The 16467-nt window shown below is 39.0% G+C and overlaps 1 protein-coding gene across 1 annotated transcript; it reads right to left on the bottom strand.

Moving 5' to 3' along the window:
• Nucleotides 1-986: 986 nt before the first annotated feature.
• arih2 (ariadne homolog 2 (Drosophila)) lies at nucleotides 987-16358 on the bottom strand. The gene is made up of 15 exons (XM_008413217.3): nucleotides 16120-16358; nucleotides 12474-12998; nucleotides 10896-10963; nucleotides 10271-10343; nucleotides 9247-9388; nucleotides 7381-7502; nucleotides 6105-6214; nucleotides 5854-5971; nucleotides 5640-5690; nucleotides 5477-5498; nucleotides 5222-5373; nucleotides 4508-4651; nucleotides 3877-3945; nucleotides 3424-3549; nucleotides 987-2491 (listed from the first exon to the last, which is right to left on the bottom strand). The coding sequence occupies exons 2-15, from the start codon at nucleotides 12741-12743 to the stop codon at nucleotides 2420-2422; spliced, it is 1539 nt and encodes a 512-aa protein (XP_008411439.1). The 5' UTR covers nucleotides 12744-12998; nucleotides 16120-16358; the 3' UTR covers nucleotides 987-2419.
• Between the last annotated feature and the right edge of the window lie 109 nt (nucleotides 16359-16467).

Below are 16467 nucleotides of genomic sequence, written 5' to 3'. Positions count from 1 at the left end.
TATTTTTATCATTACAACCATTTATGACTTTTGGACATAAATGTTAAAATTTTGGGGTTTTTTAAAATTTTTATTATTTCGGAATTAACCTTTTGCACCACACCTTGAGGGACTACGTCCCGCTTAATGACTCTAGGGGGCTCTGTTGCTTCAGGTTGAAAACAGGTTTACATGGTGTTTTAGCTGTTCTCAGAGAACATGACTGTACCGCAACAGAGGGCTGAACACAGTAAGTTTAGTTCGTCTTACCATGTCAATGAACAATTTTGTATAGGTTCAAATGGGTTCAACGGAGTTAAAGACAGGGCAGTAGATAACCAAGCACGTTTTTGGACTGTAAGGCAACTGCACCACTGTGCATTGGTTCATTTTAATACATGGGGCAGTGAACAAAAAGGTCAATCTGATAGCAGGTTAACTTTTCATGGAATAAAACATTCTAAACAAAGAGAAAAGCAGAAGTAAAAACTAGCCTTTGTCTGAGTTTAATTTATTTACCAAACCAGTAGTTTTTTTTTCTTATGATGCACAAAACATTTCTCACCACCAACAAAATGGGCCAAGGGCTCCACCAAGGGCTATCAGATTTGGCCCTGGGTGGACATGGAGCTGGTATAGAACAGAGGTGTTTTGTGACGTAACCACTTGAGGGAGTAATCATTCACACACTCATCTGTGAGTCTGAGTCACACACATACGGCCAAACAGTGGCAACGCTTTAAATACTTCTTGGCACACAGTAGCATTCAACTAGAAAACACTGCGGAAGACTGATCCCGGTTTTTACTACAAGTAAAAAAAAATAATAAAAATGGATCTTGCAAAAAAAAACAAAACAAAAAAAAACTGGTTTTCTTATTTTACAGTGAGATTCCACCTATGAATAATTTTCTCAATCCCAAGATGTTTTTTCTGAAACGTGTGTAATTTGTGTGCTGCATGGTTATTCAGTGTTTGCATGTGCAATGAACACACAAGAGACACAGTCCGGTTTTAAAAACTCTCAGTAACTCTATTTCTGTATTAATGTACAACCGTTGAAAATTACAGCAAATTTTTTTTGTGTATTTTTTTTTCTTTTTTTTTTTTACCCATTTTTTTTTTAATGATCTAACTATCAACAGCCATTTTTTTCAGAGAGGTGAGCAACATGAGCTGAAGGAAAACAGAAAACAGCAAAATAAAACGTTGGGATGACAAAGTAAGAAGAGAGAGCATGAGACGGAGTGGCGAGGGGGAGGGAGGAGAACAGGGGGGAACAAATTAACAGCAAATGTTTCCTTAGTGGAGTGTTTGCACATGGGAGCGTTGGCGTGCGCGCGCCATCTGAATGTTGGCGGGAGGTGCTGTAGCGCTTGTGAATGACAAATGCGATTACACTTAAATGTTGGACGTTAAGGAAGGATTTCAAATCTCGGCTTTTACCTCGCGTGTTGTGGTCAGATCATGGTGCAACACCTAATGAAGGTAAACATCGGCGGCGACAACTCAAAGTAGCTGCCGTCCAAATCCCTACATCTTATTCAACTCTTTTGGACCTTAATATTACTACTTTTAAATTTGGTTTGAAGTTACGCATATTGAGTAGGGTGCTGAGAACAGTTTGTAAAGAACAAAAATAAATAAAAACAAAAGAAAAACAAAAGTAGGAAGCATCTTTCTTATACAACTTAACAGTTGTATGAGTTGATGTAAACCAGAAAAATACATCTTCAGGAATTATTTTAATCATTTCCATGACTTATTTCGCAGCATACGAGACAATATCCGTTCTTAAAATTTCCAAATCAAATTGCTATCACAGGTGCAAGACTTAACAGGTGCCTGCATATCAGTCAGGTTTATATTTAAAAAAACCACAAAATACAGATCCACTGGTTGCACTGCTGCCTTAAAGAAAACAATGTGATCATTCTGCTGCCTATTCCTTATCTACTCAATAGCCCAAGCTTCTACTCCAGTTGCTCTTCTCAAATGATAATCCCACCATCACAGGAAAAACTACTCAGGAAGATTCCTAATCTCCAGCAGGCAACACGCTGCCTGCAGTTGCTTATGTCAAAGCAATGTTACTCTGTTTTCAGACACGAAACCTCAAACGGTGACCCACGAGATCAGACCGGATGTGTTGAAACGAGTGTGACCACAACAGACGTTGTGTCAAATACATAGAAGGAGATGGGGAATAAAATGAGAAAGAAGCGAGTGAAACTAGTGTGACATTCTGTGACCCTGCAGCGTTATGGCGGTGAGAGGAGGGAAAGGCGGAGCGAATGAGTCAGTGTGGGGAGGCAGAGTGAGGGAGGCGGGGAAAGTATGACCGCAGCAATGGCTGATCGGGGAAGGAAGCAAAGGCAGGAGGGCGAGGAACAAAGAAAAGGAGGGAGGATGCTGGTGCTTTGCAGTCGCGAATGGAGCTTCAGGTTTTATGGAAATCCTTCAGCAGCGTGCGTCGCCTCTGCTCAGCAATGTGCATCTGATTCTCCAGATCCTGAAAAATAAAGAAAAACGTGCTGAGCAACACCGGCACACACCGTCCACACGGTGGAGTTTTGGTTCATGGCCCGAGCCGGGGACCAGGTCAAAATTATTTGGAGAGTTTAAAAAGTCTACAAAGAGAAGAACAAACGTAAGCACACAATAAAAAGTTGTGTTAATCAACTTATCAGACACAACGTCTGTAGACTCAGACCAGATGGTAAGAGCTTATCCACAACTATGCATGTGTCATCAGCATGCTATAATGACCAGAGTGTCCTGCAAATTTTTATGTACCTTTAACTTGTCACATTTTTACACATAAGAACTGCAAAAATGGTACATGGCCTGCATTTGTATGAAATGCCACCTTTTTAAGGTGTATTGTGAAAGCAAATATTTGCACTTGAATTTATTTAGAGGCATCAGAGAGAAGGGGTCTGAACGTATGGGGTTCCTACAAAATTTCTTCCAACAAAACTCCACACCGTTCCAGACTCAAAGTTCTGCATTTCTCTGACATCTCTACATTTTTCTTCCAACCTTCTGGAAGTCTGAGCAGAAACCCTTTATGAAGTCGAGTTTTTTTTTTTTTTTTTTATCTGCATGTTACACAAATCACAACACAACGGTGGAGCTGGATTCTGTGTCAGTGTCCAAATCCAGAGTAGATTTCTCAATAAGAGTGGATTTATCAGTGAGTTTTGTCAGTAACTCCAACGTTGGACAAACACTTCATCCCCAACATGAGAAATCTAAGAGAAAATATTAAACTGCTATTTCTTAGATAACGAAATATGGAAGAAATATGGTAAATTCAAACATTTTCAGATTAAGAAAGATAGCCCATGATGGGTGAAATGGTGGATTTTATGAATGGAGGGGGGTTATGGTGCAACATCCACACAGATTTCTAACATGCGCTCGCCTCCGGTGAGAACTCACCCCTCTGTCGCTGGCGCTGAGCTCCACCTCTCCTCCCACCACTCCTCTCTCGTAGCTGTCGGCCCGCTCCACCTTCCATGACAGGTTTTCTATCTCTGCTTCCAGCTGCGCCTGCTGGTATTCAAACTGTAAAGGACAGAAACAGAACTCCGCTTAAAAGAAGGGCTCCATCTCTAACTGATACAAAGTTCGCGTAAAATAAGATTGAGCCAAAATGGTAACAGAGTTGAATCGCAGTTGATATAAAGTAAAGTAAAAAAGGAAAATACTATTTTTTTTTATCATTTCTAAATCTTCATTTGTTTGTACGAATTCCCATTTTGGCTTCTTCAGCAATATGGTGGAATCTGGTGTGTTTTTGTGCACGTAAAGGTCAGCTCACATAATTTAAAAACCAAAACATTTGAACGATGAAAACCTGTAAAACTGACTGTGTAGAGGTTTGTTCCTCACCAGTTTCTTGCGCGGCCCAGACTCCATGTAATAGGCGTAAGGGTAGGTGTACTGCAGCGTGTAGCGACACTGGAAACAAAAGGAAACTCATCCTAGTTATTTCAACAAAAGCTAAAAATGAGCTAATACAATTAAATTTACTGACATAAGCTTTGATAGTGCGTACACTTTGTTCTAAATAAAGCCTCCAGTAGGAACAGAATAGCAAACGAAGGAACAAAGTGTAGCAACCTGAATAACATTCTCTTCTCTGCTGATTGCTATGTGGGAGTTCATATACAGAGCAGCAGAACAAAACAACAGAGTTCAATTCAAACAAAGGTGTCAGTTGTTTAACACATTTATGTTTGAAATAAATGCTTAATAAATGTTAGGTGAAGGAAGGAAAAAAGTAAAGCAGGGAAGAAAAGAAGGACACAAAGCAGAAAGAAAGGAAAGATGGAAAGAATGAAGAGGAGGATAGGGAAGAAAACAAATACAAATGTTTTTCCACCGATTCTTTTAAATTTATCCATACTTATCCAGACGAGGAAAACACTAAACTTAAATTCCAGGCTAAAAGTCTTTGTAGCAACCTTGTATACCTGCTGTTTTTCCAGCCATCCAATCAGATCATTTGTTTCATCCGTACCTTAGCCAGTAGCTTTGCAGCATTATGCAGGTACTGCCAGTCGATCCAAGTTCCCAGATTGTTCATTACTCTCTCCTGGATTTTCTCCTGGATCCTCTGGTACGTCTGAGCCTCTAACTGCAGGGACTTGTTGTGGTTCTCCCACTTGTTACACAAAAAACAGCCAGCATAAATAAACGGGAATATAAAACATGGCATCTCTCACTTATGAAATATATCTGTAGTTAAGATTTTTTTTTAAACTAAACAGTAGATCAGGCCCTCAAAGCTTTTCCAGTGTGCTTTTCCTTCCACCTTATTTTATTGAGGAGAATTTTCTCTTAAGAGTCAAAAAGTTACTATAAAAAGCTAAAATTGCTCCAGGACTGCAAGTTGCTGAAGCGTCAGAGGCTTTGGAGAGGCAGAACCAGAACTAGCTGTGAACAAAGCAGCATCAGCAAAACGTAACGTTAAACATGATTCTCTTTAATCTGGATACTCCTGAATCCTGAGTCCAACAAGGCCGCACAGTTTTCTGCAACTCTCTCCATACAAATGACTAAATGAAACATAAACCTATTTGAGGAGCTAAAAAAAAAAATCTAAATTATACATTTAAAAAAAAAAGTAGAAAGATTCAAATCTAGAATTCTTTAAAGCCCTTGTATTTAGCTGAGATGTACATCCAGAGCAATAAAAGATTAAATAGAAAGAAAAAAAAGAAAAGCATCTTACCCTCTCAAAATAGAAGAGGTATTTCTTGAGTGCCTCCCTGGCCTGAGCTTGCTGGCTCTGGTTGACTATATCAGGGTTTTCTTTGTATCGGCTGCACTCGTAGTATTCACTGCCATGAGTCTTCCAGTCTCCAAGACACATCCAGCAGAAATCTTTGAACAGAAAAATAACCCTTAACGGACTCCAAATGCATCCAAAATGATAGGGGGTATGAGTGATGGATAATGACGTGAAAGTGTGAGAAGCAAAACTTACCGTGTTTGCACTTGGAGCATTGCTGAAAGACATAAAAGAAAGGGGAAGAAATTAACCAAAAAGCAGCTACTGCTATTAGTAAGACTCAACAGAGGTAACATCAAATATATGCTGACAGCTGTTAAAGTGTTTGGCTGGAGTTAGAAGTATTCTCTGTACTCACCATGTGATTGCACCCTCCGTTCTTTTCGATGCAGATATTGCACTTCGGACACTGGAAGGAAAAAAAAAGAACGGCTCTTTATCGCAAATCCGATCCGACGATCACAGAGAAACACCTAAGCCCTGTTATTATTCTAAACTCCGAGCGCACAGTAAGCATCTGCTGCACGCCAAAGTACACAGCGGTCACAAAGCTTTGTGTGTGGCGACCATACATCTTTAGTGTGTGCGCTGATGTAGTTGGCCGTCTCCGAGTCGTCTGCGCATTTAGTCAGCCATTTCCGAATCGTTGCGCAGTCTGTCGGCGCGTGGTACATCTGGCGGCATTTGAAACTAGAAGAAAGTCGCATTTTAGCTGAAAATGTGTCGACAAGCAATTTAGATTCCAGGATTTTAATCTTTTTTTTTTTTTTTTAATAAAAAATTCACAAATTTCAATCGACATATATGCATGTCTGCGTCATACCAGAAGACTTCACTGCAGCGGCTGCACTGCACTCTGCGTGGCCTGGGCTCCTGCACCTTGATGACGATGGGACAGTCTGCACCTGGACACAACTGCAACTGGAAGTGACTCTGAAAAAAAAAAAAGAAGAAAAAAACACAAGGAATGTAGTCAAGAGAAACTCTTTAAAATGTTTTAATAAAACTGATTTCACGGTTTATCCAGGTCTAAGAAAGGAACATTTCTAGCAGGATGTTTTTAATATTTAGGCTACCTTTACACATCAGGTCAGATTTAATTTTTTTTATCTTTTTTGCTAAAATCAGATTTTTTTATTTTTTTGCATGGTCGTTCTTACAACAAATTAAAGCGCAGTGAGGCATCTGTGTGAACGGTTTATGAGCCCAAAGTGCCTTGCATGCACAGAAGAAGAACGTTGATGTGTCACAGCAACACTTTTTATAATGGAATTAATAGTATGTGGGTCTCCACATACTATTAATTCCGTTAAAAAAGTGTCTATATCCATTTATATCCATAAATGTCTCTTTATGGATAGAGTTTAAAGTTTTATGAGAATTGGGAGTTGACAGTATCGTCACAAAATCATAAGAAGGAAAACGCACAAAAAACAGAACTAATGGCAATGGCCTTTTGTAGAGCATCAACTGCAACTTCTGTAAAGAAGTCTGTCTGGATGAGTAATCAGAGGGAAGAGTGGTGGGATTGCAATCTTTCACTTTAGTTGCACAAACTTCTTTCATATGTTCATAATCGTAATTTTCAGCCAGTGTTTACGTCTGGATTTACCACGTCTGGATTTTTCTGGAGCAGAATTTTACCGTATGTCTCACATGAATAACATGAAAGTAGGAGGAGGATAAAATGCAACATGACCATTCAGACTGCAGACACTTTGAAAACAAACAGATGTGTATCTGAATTAGTACCCTATGGAAGTGTCATAGATCGCTTTATTTTTTATGAAAAGGTTGGAATTGGGCCATTCAGGCTGCGGCAAAAAAAGCCAAATATGGGTCACATTTGCAGCCTAAGTGAACATTGCCTTCGATGTTCATCTGATTGGAAGCAATACAGTCAGTAATTGTTGTTGGCATTAAATAGCAAGTGATTTCAGAGTGAGTGAACATTTTACTCTACTCGATTCAACACAAACCTCTCTCGCGAGATGCCGTCATTTGTGTGAATGTTGAAGATCGCTGAATTTCGACATTCGCACAAATGTTGCTAAATGATGCATTTGGCTGATGCTTCGTCAGACGGTCGACAGACACACCTCAACATAGTCTCTGAAGAGGTAGCGTTTGTATTTGTCCTTAAGCTCCTCTCCTGGCAGCAACGGGAGGACAAAGTCTTCTGGCATCCGCAGGGAACAGTCCTGAGCCATACATGAGATTCCTGAAAGCACAAACGTGTTTGGTGAAATGTTGAGGCTCTCGGTGACAAAACATGGAGCAGCGCTTTCCACAGACCCTCAGTCTTTTTGAAGCTTTTAGGGAAAGAAAAAAAAACAAAAAACAGGACAGGCAATTTTTTTTCCAGTTAATAACAGGAAAACTGAAGGTTCAAACAATAACATACAGATACCAGCAGTCTGGCTGTTTTTTCCTCAGGTAACTCAGATACTTATCAGGTCAGAATAAGCATATGTGGCTAAACTAGCATCCACAAGGGACAACTTTACAAATCCTCTCCTACAGAAAGAAGTTAGGGTATTTTAAAACTAAAAATAAACAGGCAATGAAGCAAGAACCAGTGGAGTGTATTTTATTAGGATTTTTAAATGACTGGCCAACACAAAGTGATCTATAATTGTGAAGTATTAGAGAAATTCAAACCAAGCTAAATAGCATTGTGTGATACGCATTTCTAATCAGCTCATTTTACTCCATTACTCTTGGTAAAATAGAGCGTCAGTTGTCTTCAGAACAAAAACTATGCAAACTTTTCTATAGTTATAAATGCAGATTTACAAAAACACTTAGTGTTTCACATCACCCTTAAAAGGCTGAGACTGGGAGCAGAGGTTCACCTTCAAACCAAGGAGCAACCCCAAACCTGCAGCCTGAGCGACAATGGAATGGTGTAGATCAAAGCAAATCATGGGTTAGAATGGCCCAGTCATTCTAACTCAAAGTACAGACCAAATTCAATTCAATTCAAAAATACTTTATTGTTACCAAAGGGAAATTAAATGTTGTTGTAACTCATTAACTCAAATTTTTCAGAGTTATTATAGATGGTGATGGCTGTTGGCAGTAAAGATCTCTTGTGGCAGTCTGTATTACAGTGAATCTGAAGAGGCCTCTGACTGAAGACGCTGCGATTTCCCAAGACAGTCTCGTGAAGGGATGGTGAATTGAGAGGTATTCCAAAATGTAAAAAAAATGATGCTCTCAATCCATGTAAAAGCAACACCAAGTAAAACTGATTAATAACCTGGAAAATCCCTGCTGTAGTGTTTGGTTTGAAAACAAACTGGTTTCTGTTACTGTTACACTGGACTGGGGTTGGAGGTCATTTTAAATCTATCCTTGTTGCAGCCAACAGAGTCATCTGACCTTTACAGGCTGAATTTATCAGAGAGGTCATTAAAAAGAAGCACAGGGACATTTTTCATACAAACAGGATCACAAACAGAACTAGTGGAGTCACAACTCCAGGAAAGTGACTCTGATAAACTGTATGACTGTTTTTTTTCCTCCCCATTATACACACAAACACAAAGCAACTCTAAACCAATCCATACACACGCCTACACACTAATTTGCTTTGTTGCTGACACAAGCACACTCTCACACACTTGCTGATTTTCATGAGCCTGCTGCGACCGCATGCTTTACTTGTAAACCTCAATCCAGATGGGCCTCGTCAAATCTCCTCTAAAGGCTCAAAATCTTTAAGATATTTTGACTCCATATTTAGGAAGAAACCTGTAGAGAAAAATCTAGGATCTGCAAAGCCTTCAGCCAGTAAAAAAATAAAAAATAAAGAAAAAACTGCTGCTGGATAGATATTAAAACTAAAACTGTGCTTGCTCTAAATAACCTAACCTCTGACCCGGGAACACAACCAGAATGACTCGGCCACTGTAACACCAGATGGGATGACTGCAGACACACGCTCAGAGCACAGCACTCACCCACTCCCATGCCGTCTTTGACTAGCACAGTGCAGTGCTGCTCCCAGCATGCTTTGCAGAAGGAGTGCTGACAGGGCAGAGCCAGCAGGGTGTCTCTCCGTACAACCTGTAGACACACACCGCACTGGAGGGACTGGGCGGCCTGAAACACACACGGGAAGATAAGTAGGCACAGCAGTCGCAGTAGCACTCGCCTAATACATTAGATTTTTTTTTAGTAATTATTTCATGAATGGCAAATTAATCCGCTCCGCTTAGCCTTCCTGTTACCTGTTGAAAGTATCGCTCTCTCTCGCCCTCTCACAGCTACAATGGACCTCTGACATTTATGGACATATCAATGAAAATAGATGCTCCTTTTAGATCAATGATTGGATCATTAAACACCTAGAGATTCTGAAAACCTCTAGAGTCTTCTTCTTGTTACGGCTTTATAACCTGGTATCTCTGAGCTACTTTACTACTACTATTACTTCTACAACCAAGCCAGGGTCAATCTAGCTGAAGTTGACAAATATGAGTAACAGCCAATTGTTCAACTGTTATAATAAACTGTACATTTGACGATACAAGAAAGGGAGTGTAATGATGACCCAAAATGGGCATTTATTACATCATTTAGAGAAAAACTTATAAGAATTTTGATTCATTTTTGTCTTAATAAATTTCAATTCATGACAACTTTAAAAAAAACCTTATTGTATTATTGGAAGTGTCATTTTTACCATTTTCTCCACTGTTTGCTTCATGACAGCATAAAAAAATCATCAGTACATTTGAAAACATGACTGAATGAAGATACTTTGTGTGATACAACACCGTGGCATCCTGAACAAACCCATTTTAAATGTGAATTTTTTTCAATAGTATTTGTATTTGTGGCATTATAAATGCTATGCCATGCAATCACAGCCATACAGTTAACCTAATTTTTATCGTTATCACAATAGTACCAAAAATATTGCAATAAAATGCTACAAGCCCTACGGCCAATCACTGGACAAGAGAAACAAGTTGTACTCACAGTGGCTAATCTGCATGTGCTGCTGGTCTGGACCAGAGCATCTGACAAAAGCTGAGAAGAGCTGGACTTACATCTGTCAGAAAGATGGGCAGAAAAAAAAGGTTGAAAGGGAAATTTAACAAAGGAAAAACATAAATAAAACAGAACAGAGCTCTCTGTTCACAGGTTAGTTTATGTAACAGCTCAATGTCAAATAAATGCCTGAAAAGCAGTGTGACCACTATATAGTCAATATCTGTGTAGAGCTGGGTTTGGGAAATATCATTTTTGTGATAGTTTTAAATGTCAAAATTATTGTGAAGGAATTTATCAGCATTATATATTAATACAGATACAATCTTAGAAAGTCTTTAACAGCTGCACTTTGGCACTAACTGCAGTATGACCAATAAAATCAACGTGACAGAGTCATAAGAGCCACCATGTAAATCAAAATGATACTCCAAATAAATCAGAGGAACATAAGATTTAAAAAAAACTAACAAAAAAAGGTTTGAGAGAACCTTGTGACTGAGGAAGATGAGCCAGTTAACAACCAGTTATTATCAAAAATAAATAAATAAATAAATAAATACATAAATAAATAAATAAATCTATGAATTGTGACACAGAAGAAGAGACAAACCTGTCCAGTATTTGTGAAACTTGCCAGTGAAAATGCACCAGGATCAGTTTTGCTACTGATGGTGAAACCTGTAAGGGAAAAAAAAAAACAAACACAAGACATAGTTTAAAGTTATTTTTAATTTAAAGTCAAGTGATTTTGATTCAGAAAAAAAGGATTGTGAGGATTTAGTCTCTGTAAAATGACAAAAATAAAAGCTAGATATATTGGATTAGAACACATATTCTACAACTTCCTTGATGAGAGCAGAAGTTTAAAATAAAGAACTTGCCTTTCATTGCAATAAAGGATCAGTCCTGACCTTTATCTGACTTCTACTAAACTCGAAACAAAAACGCATCACTGAATATGCCGTTTGCTGATATTTTTGTGAACAAAGAGTTCAGTGTTAATGCATTTAATGTTCCAACGCATAATGAAAACATTATTTTCATTTTCTCCCCTGCTGATCGGTGATTTGAGTCAATCAACAGTCGAGAGAACTGCCTTATTTTGATCAATGCTGATTTATTGATGCAAAACTACTTAGAGTTGCACAATTTACAGAATTGCAAAGGTCGCTGCAATACCAGTGCGTGCAACTCTGCAATCACAGAAGACTGGTTGGATGCAACATTTAGAGGGCAACTATATATCAAGGGGCCTTGCAGTCACACATTGCATTGCCACAATTAAATTTGAACCCACTGGAAGGAGTTTGACTCTCTCAGACATGTACAGTTCGTAGTGATTTAGTGACTGAGATGCTATCGCTAATGGAGAGAAGCTGCAACATTATGAAAACAGAAAAGAAAGAAGAGTGAGAAAAACCGGGGTTTAATCTCAGTAGGTCTCATTACTGCAGTGTAAAAACAATATTACAGTTGCATGTCCAAGTAAACTATTTATTACTAATATTAATATAAAACAATGGTAATTCAAATCACACTTTGCTCAATGTACTCTGCACCATATATAAAGATATTCAAACACTGCTGCAGAAACAAACTAAACACAAACTGCCAACTCCATCATCAAACCTGAACATGCAGCCGTTACTCTGAGTGACGATTCGGTTAGTTTGATTTTAGAAGCAGTGAGGCGCCGTAAAATGAATTCAAAGAAAGAGCAGAGATTAAACTATTTTCAACAACATTGTTGCGAGAGAGCAACACTTTAAATAGTAAACAGGAAGGCTGAGTGGACTGGAGTACAGCAAGGTTGATGTTTTGTCCTTTTTGAGCTTTCAACTTGGCTCTGAGATGGAACATTCTGGATTTGGAAACGTCGCCAGCCATGAGGAAGTTTCTGATTTAAGATGGACGGGTTGTTTCTTTTTTTTTTTTTTTTTTTTTTTTTAAGGAAGTAGATAGAAAACCTGTTGTTTTAGAAACCTAGCAACCCGCTAACAAGATTGTTTCAAATGTCAATTTAAAATGTCTGCTCTCTGACACCATCACCTCGACTACTACAATCAATAACCGCTCACAGAGGAAATGCTGGAAAACATTTTATGTTGTAGAACTACTTTATGTTCTCTCTCTGGTGTAGAAAGCGAGGTTTTCCCAACGATTTAGTCCGGTGATGGGGTAAACGTACCTTCAGAGTAGTAGCCACCGCGTTCACTTCCTCCGTCAGCACTCGCTGGCTCTCCTTGTACGTCAGACAGGTAAACAGGTACTCCTCTGGGTCGGAGGAATCCGCCCCCTGCTGCTCAACGTCACTTGCCACCCCATCGTAATAGTCTGCGATATCGCCCGGATCTTCTTCCTCTCCTCCGTCGTCGTCGTCCTCCTGGTCTTCCTCAGAGTTCACCCCAAAGTCTTCCTCATTGCTGTCCGACGCCTGGCTGTTCATGTCCACAGACATTCAGTCGATTGTGCCAATCACCCGGACAGGTAGACGAGCCGCCTACCTGTCGGATTTCAGAGGGCCAGCTCTAGCTGAAATGGCTTGACTGAAGCTCCGCCCCGTCCTCTTTTCCACTTCGAGTCAGCGTGTAGAGAGAGAAACCTTCCCCTCCTGTCTGACTGAGGCGTAACGACACGCACTCAGCAGCAGCGGAAGAAGCAGAAGAAGTCGCACTCTCCGTCACTCATTTGGAAAACGGATTCCAGACGCAATCTGGAAGAAGAGGAACAGAACAGTTAGAGACAAAGGAAGAGTGAGAACAGTAACAAAAATAATGGAAAAGTGACCCATCAATGAGTTCCATGAAGTTTAATTCCATATTCAAACATCCCGTTACTAGTTTGGAGGTTATATAAGACACAGATGGTGTACCAACACATTTCAGGAGTACTGTGATAATCTTTCAAGTTAAAAATTGCTGTAAACTGATGTCACCAAGCTTCTGTACTGCCGAAAATGCTACATTTTTATAAAAATGTACCGATTTTTTTTTTTTTAATTGAATAGGCAACCTGATTTTATATACATGAAAAAAGAACATGTGTAAAAAAAAATTAGTTTAAACAATATTCTGTGTGGTTGGACAGTGCTTTCGGTCAGACTTGGATGTTTTAGATCAAACTAATTGTTGTACAAGTCTTTGACAAGGACACTCAAAATCCTTCAGTTGTTTTTGAGCTGTTCGCAAGTGGATTTGCTGCTGGTATCCTTCAGAACATTTTAATGCTTTGGTAGAAAGATGAATTCATGGATCCGTCAAGTATAGCAAGTTATCGTGGTCCCAAAGCTCCGAAGCAGCTCCAGAAGGTAACGTTACAATCACAGTAAACCCTGAAATCTTCTTTTCAGAAATGCTTCATTACTTCAGACGCACACCTTAAAAAAACCTTCCACCTTTAGAGAGTCCATAAAATAGCTTTGCAACTCTTTCCAGACTGATAGAGGAGTTCTTGGTGCGTGCGTTTTCTTGAAATTTCAACCCATCTTTTGCGGTCATGTTCTAATAAAGTGATCTATGGTTCTTGCAGTGTGTAATTGGGCCAAATCTTTTAATTGTTATTTAAATTAAACAAAGAAGTGGTCGATCACAGTTACATCATGATATAACAAGAGGCCAATTACAGGCACATTATCAGTTACAGCAAATGCTTGATGTTAACCAACAGTGGTGACACAAATGATAGGCTTTAGAAGTTACTCTTCTATACAGGATTTAGAGTTTCAGATTGCTTTTTCCGCTGATAAATTTCATTGAATTTCATATTTACTCAGATATATCCAGAGTAAATTTCCATCCCTGAAATTTAATTTAGATCTGAAATATTTAACTCTGACAAACACACAGAAACGGATCAGGCAGCAAATACTTTTTCACAGCAATGCACATAAATTTATTATCGGTTTCCTTAGCTTGCCAAAAATATGACCACATGAATTAAAGTCGAAACCTAAATCCATTGAGGAAAGAAAAAAAAGGCACCAAACTACAAGTGACTAAAAAATTTAAAAAACTAAGCAACACTTGTGAGTGTTAGACACTGTCCATAAATGTGTTTGGCTATTTCACAAATATGAACACTATACTCTGTAGACCAAAGACATGCTGCGGTGGGTAAAGAAATCGCAGAGAAAATACTTTGGCTATGCAGGACAACTGATCCCCCTAAGCTAGTCACAGAAGACGAGGTCAGACCTGAACTGCATAGAAACAAACAAGTCAAACCAGATTGTGCTAAAATCCAAAGTGTCCTTAGATCAAACCTTTTCTCCTCCAAACAGTTGATCTCTCAGTTATTATATCCATAAAACGAGCTAGAATAGGTCTCAATTACAACTAGCGCTTTGTAAATTTTAGTTTTTAGTTTTTATGGATTCCAGATGACTAGATGGTCTTAATTCAAGGAACATTAGTTGCTTCCAACAAGAAAAGTTTGACCCTGTTGATGCACTCTAATTAGGCTTTAAACAGCCCAGCGGAATAATAAAATATTGATTTTCACTGCAGGATTTCACAAAAAAAAAAATTTTTTTTAAAGCACACAAAAGTCAAAAACTGAACATTTTGCTCTATTTGTATTTTGGTGGGTGACATCACAGGAGCGAGAAGAATAAATGATCTGGAAAACGACAAACGCTAAGCAATTTTTTTTATACTTTAGACATGACTTCTCTTACTCTCTTCAAGAAAAGCTTCATGCGTTTTATCATCAAAGTTTCCATCTCAAGTACAGTAAATTTGTTACAGAAATACAAGTAACACCCCTTAAAGAAGAATTTTACTAAGCAAAACAAAAAAAACAAGAAATGCCAATGGACATACTTAAAAATAAGCAGTTGCTTTGTAACATCAGCAGAGGCATGTCTGCTTGTTTTGATAGATTTGTGAAATATATATATTGTATAAATTATTGTTCTACACCAGAAATATCGAACTAAATAGAAAACTCGACCAATAGATTTTTTTTTTGTCTACCATAAAGTTTAGAGAAAAGTATGACTACCACCTTTAATACTGAATTCTTTATAAGCATACCCATTAAAAACCATGGGAATTATAAGGCACCACAAGGCCCAGGTGGCCTGGTTAAATTCGACACACGATTATTTATCACAGTTTAAAAAACAATATTAAAGAGGTCAACTGGTAACGGACTTCAGATGTGACTTTGCAAATATTAATCTGGAAAGAAAACACGGGGGAAGCCAGCCAGCGGGTTCCGGTGCCAGCCTAGCTTTAGACCAGCGTTCACATTCCGTCCGATCCAAGTTAAAAATAGTCAGCAAAGTGGGTGACACACATCCCGCTAGGCTAATGTAACACAGCGACCGTACAGGTTAGATAACAGCTTTAACTGAACTCTGCTGGTGTGTTCGGAACGGGAACTGAAAGTGTGAAAACTGGTTAATAAAGTGTGGGCACTGGCATTTTAGTCCCACCAGAGAGCCAGATGAACGGCTGAAGTTAAATCCCCAGAGTGGCTGCCTCTGTCGTTAGCAGGGTTAGCTCCCAGGCTAGCGTGCTGTAGTTGTGTTCAGCAGTTTAAGTAGCGATATGCGTAAACCCCCAAAATACGACGAGTTACACCAATGAGCGCTACGAGAGGGAGCTTGCAAAAGTTTTATACGACAAGTTATGCTTACTCAGCTAAGAATAAAAAAAAAAGCACATCAAGAAGTAGCTACCCTTCCTTATCATTCCCCTCAGCCTCCGCCTCTCACCTACTCTACTCCGGGGACTGAGATGTAAACAAGGCCCGGTGCAGCTCCGGAGTAAACACGTCCATTTAAACAACTGCTGCGTTTATATCCAGAGCAAAAACCAGGCGGCAGTTACCTGTCAGAGAAGAGCTGGCTTGACCTGCTGTAACAGCGGACAACGGCATCTGTGTGGGGGAAACCTAAAGAGCGATTTTCACTCTTTTGCTTGGCGGAAGGTGGAGAGGTGCTTATCGGCGACGTAACGTCCGCTTTTCTCTGCGCTGTCGGATCTCCTCTGTGGTCGCATTAAAGCGCCTTATCAGCACTAAAATGCTCGATTAAATGAACGAGTTTTTTTTTTGTTATTATTAATATCATCCAAAAATAACCCAATAATAAATTCCAGTCAAAACATTAATTCCGCAATGTTTTGAGAAATTAAAATATACTGATTTAACTTTTTTTTTTTTTTTTTTAAATCAGT

The sequence above is a fragment of the Poecilia reticulata genome, chromosome 7 (assembly GCF_904066995.2).
Source record: "Poecilia reticulata chromosome 7, P_reticulata-male-v2, whole genome shotgun sequence".
Lineage (NCBI taxonomy): Eukaryota > Metazoa > Chordata > Actinopteri > Cyprinodontiformes > Poeciliidae > Poecilia > Poecilia reticulata.
This window is presented reverse-complemented; position numbering and strand designations above follow the sequence as displayed.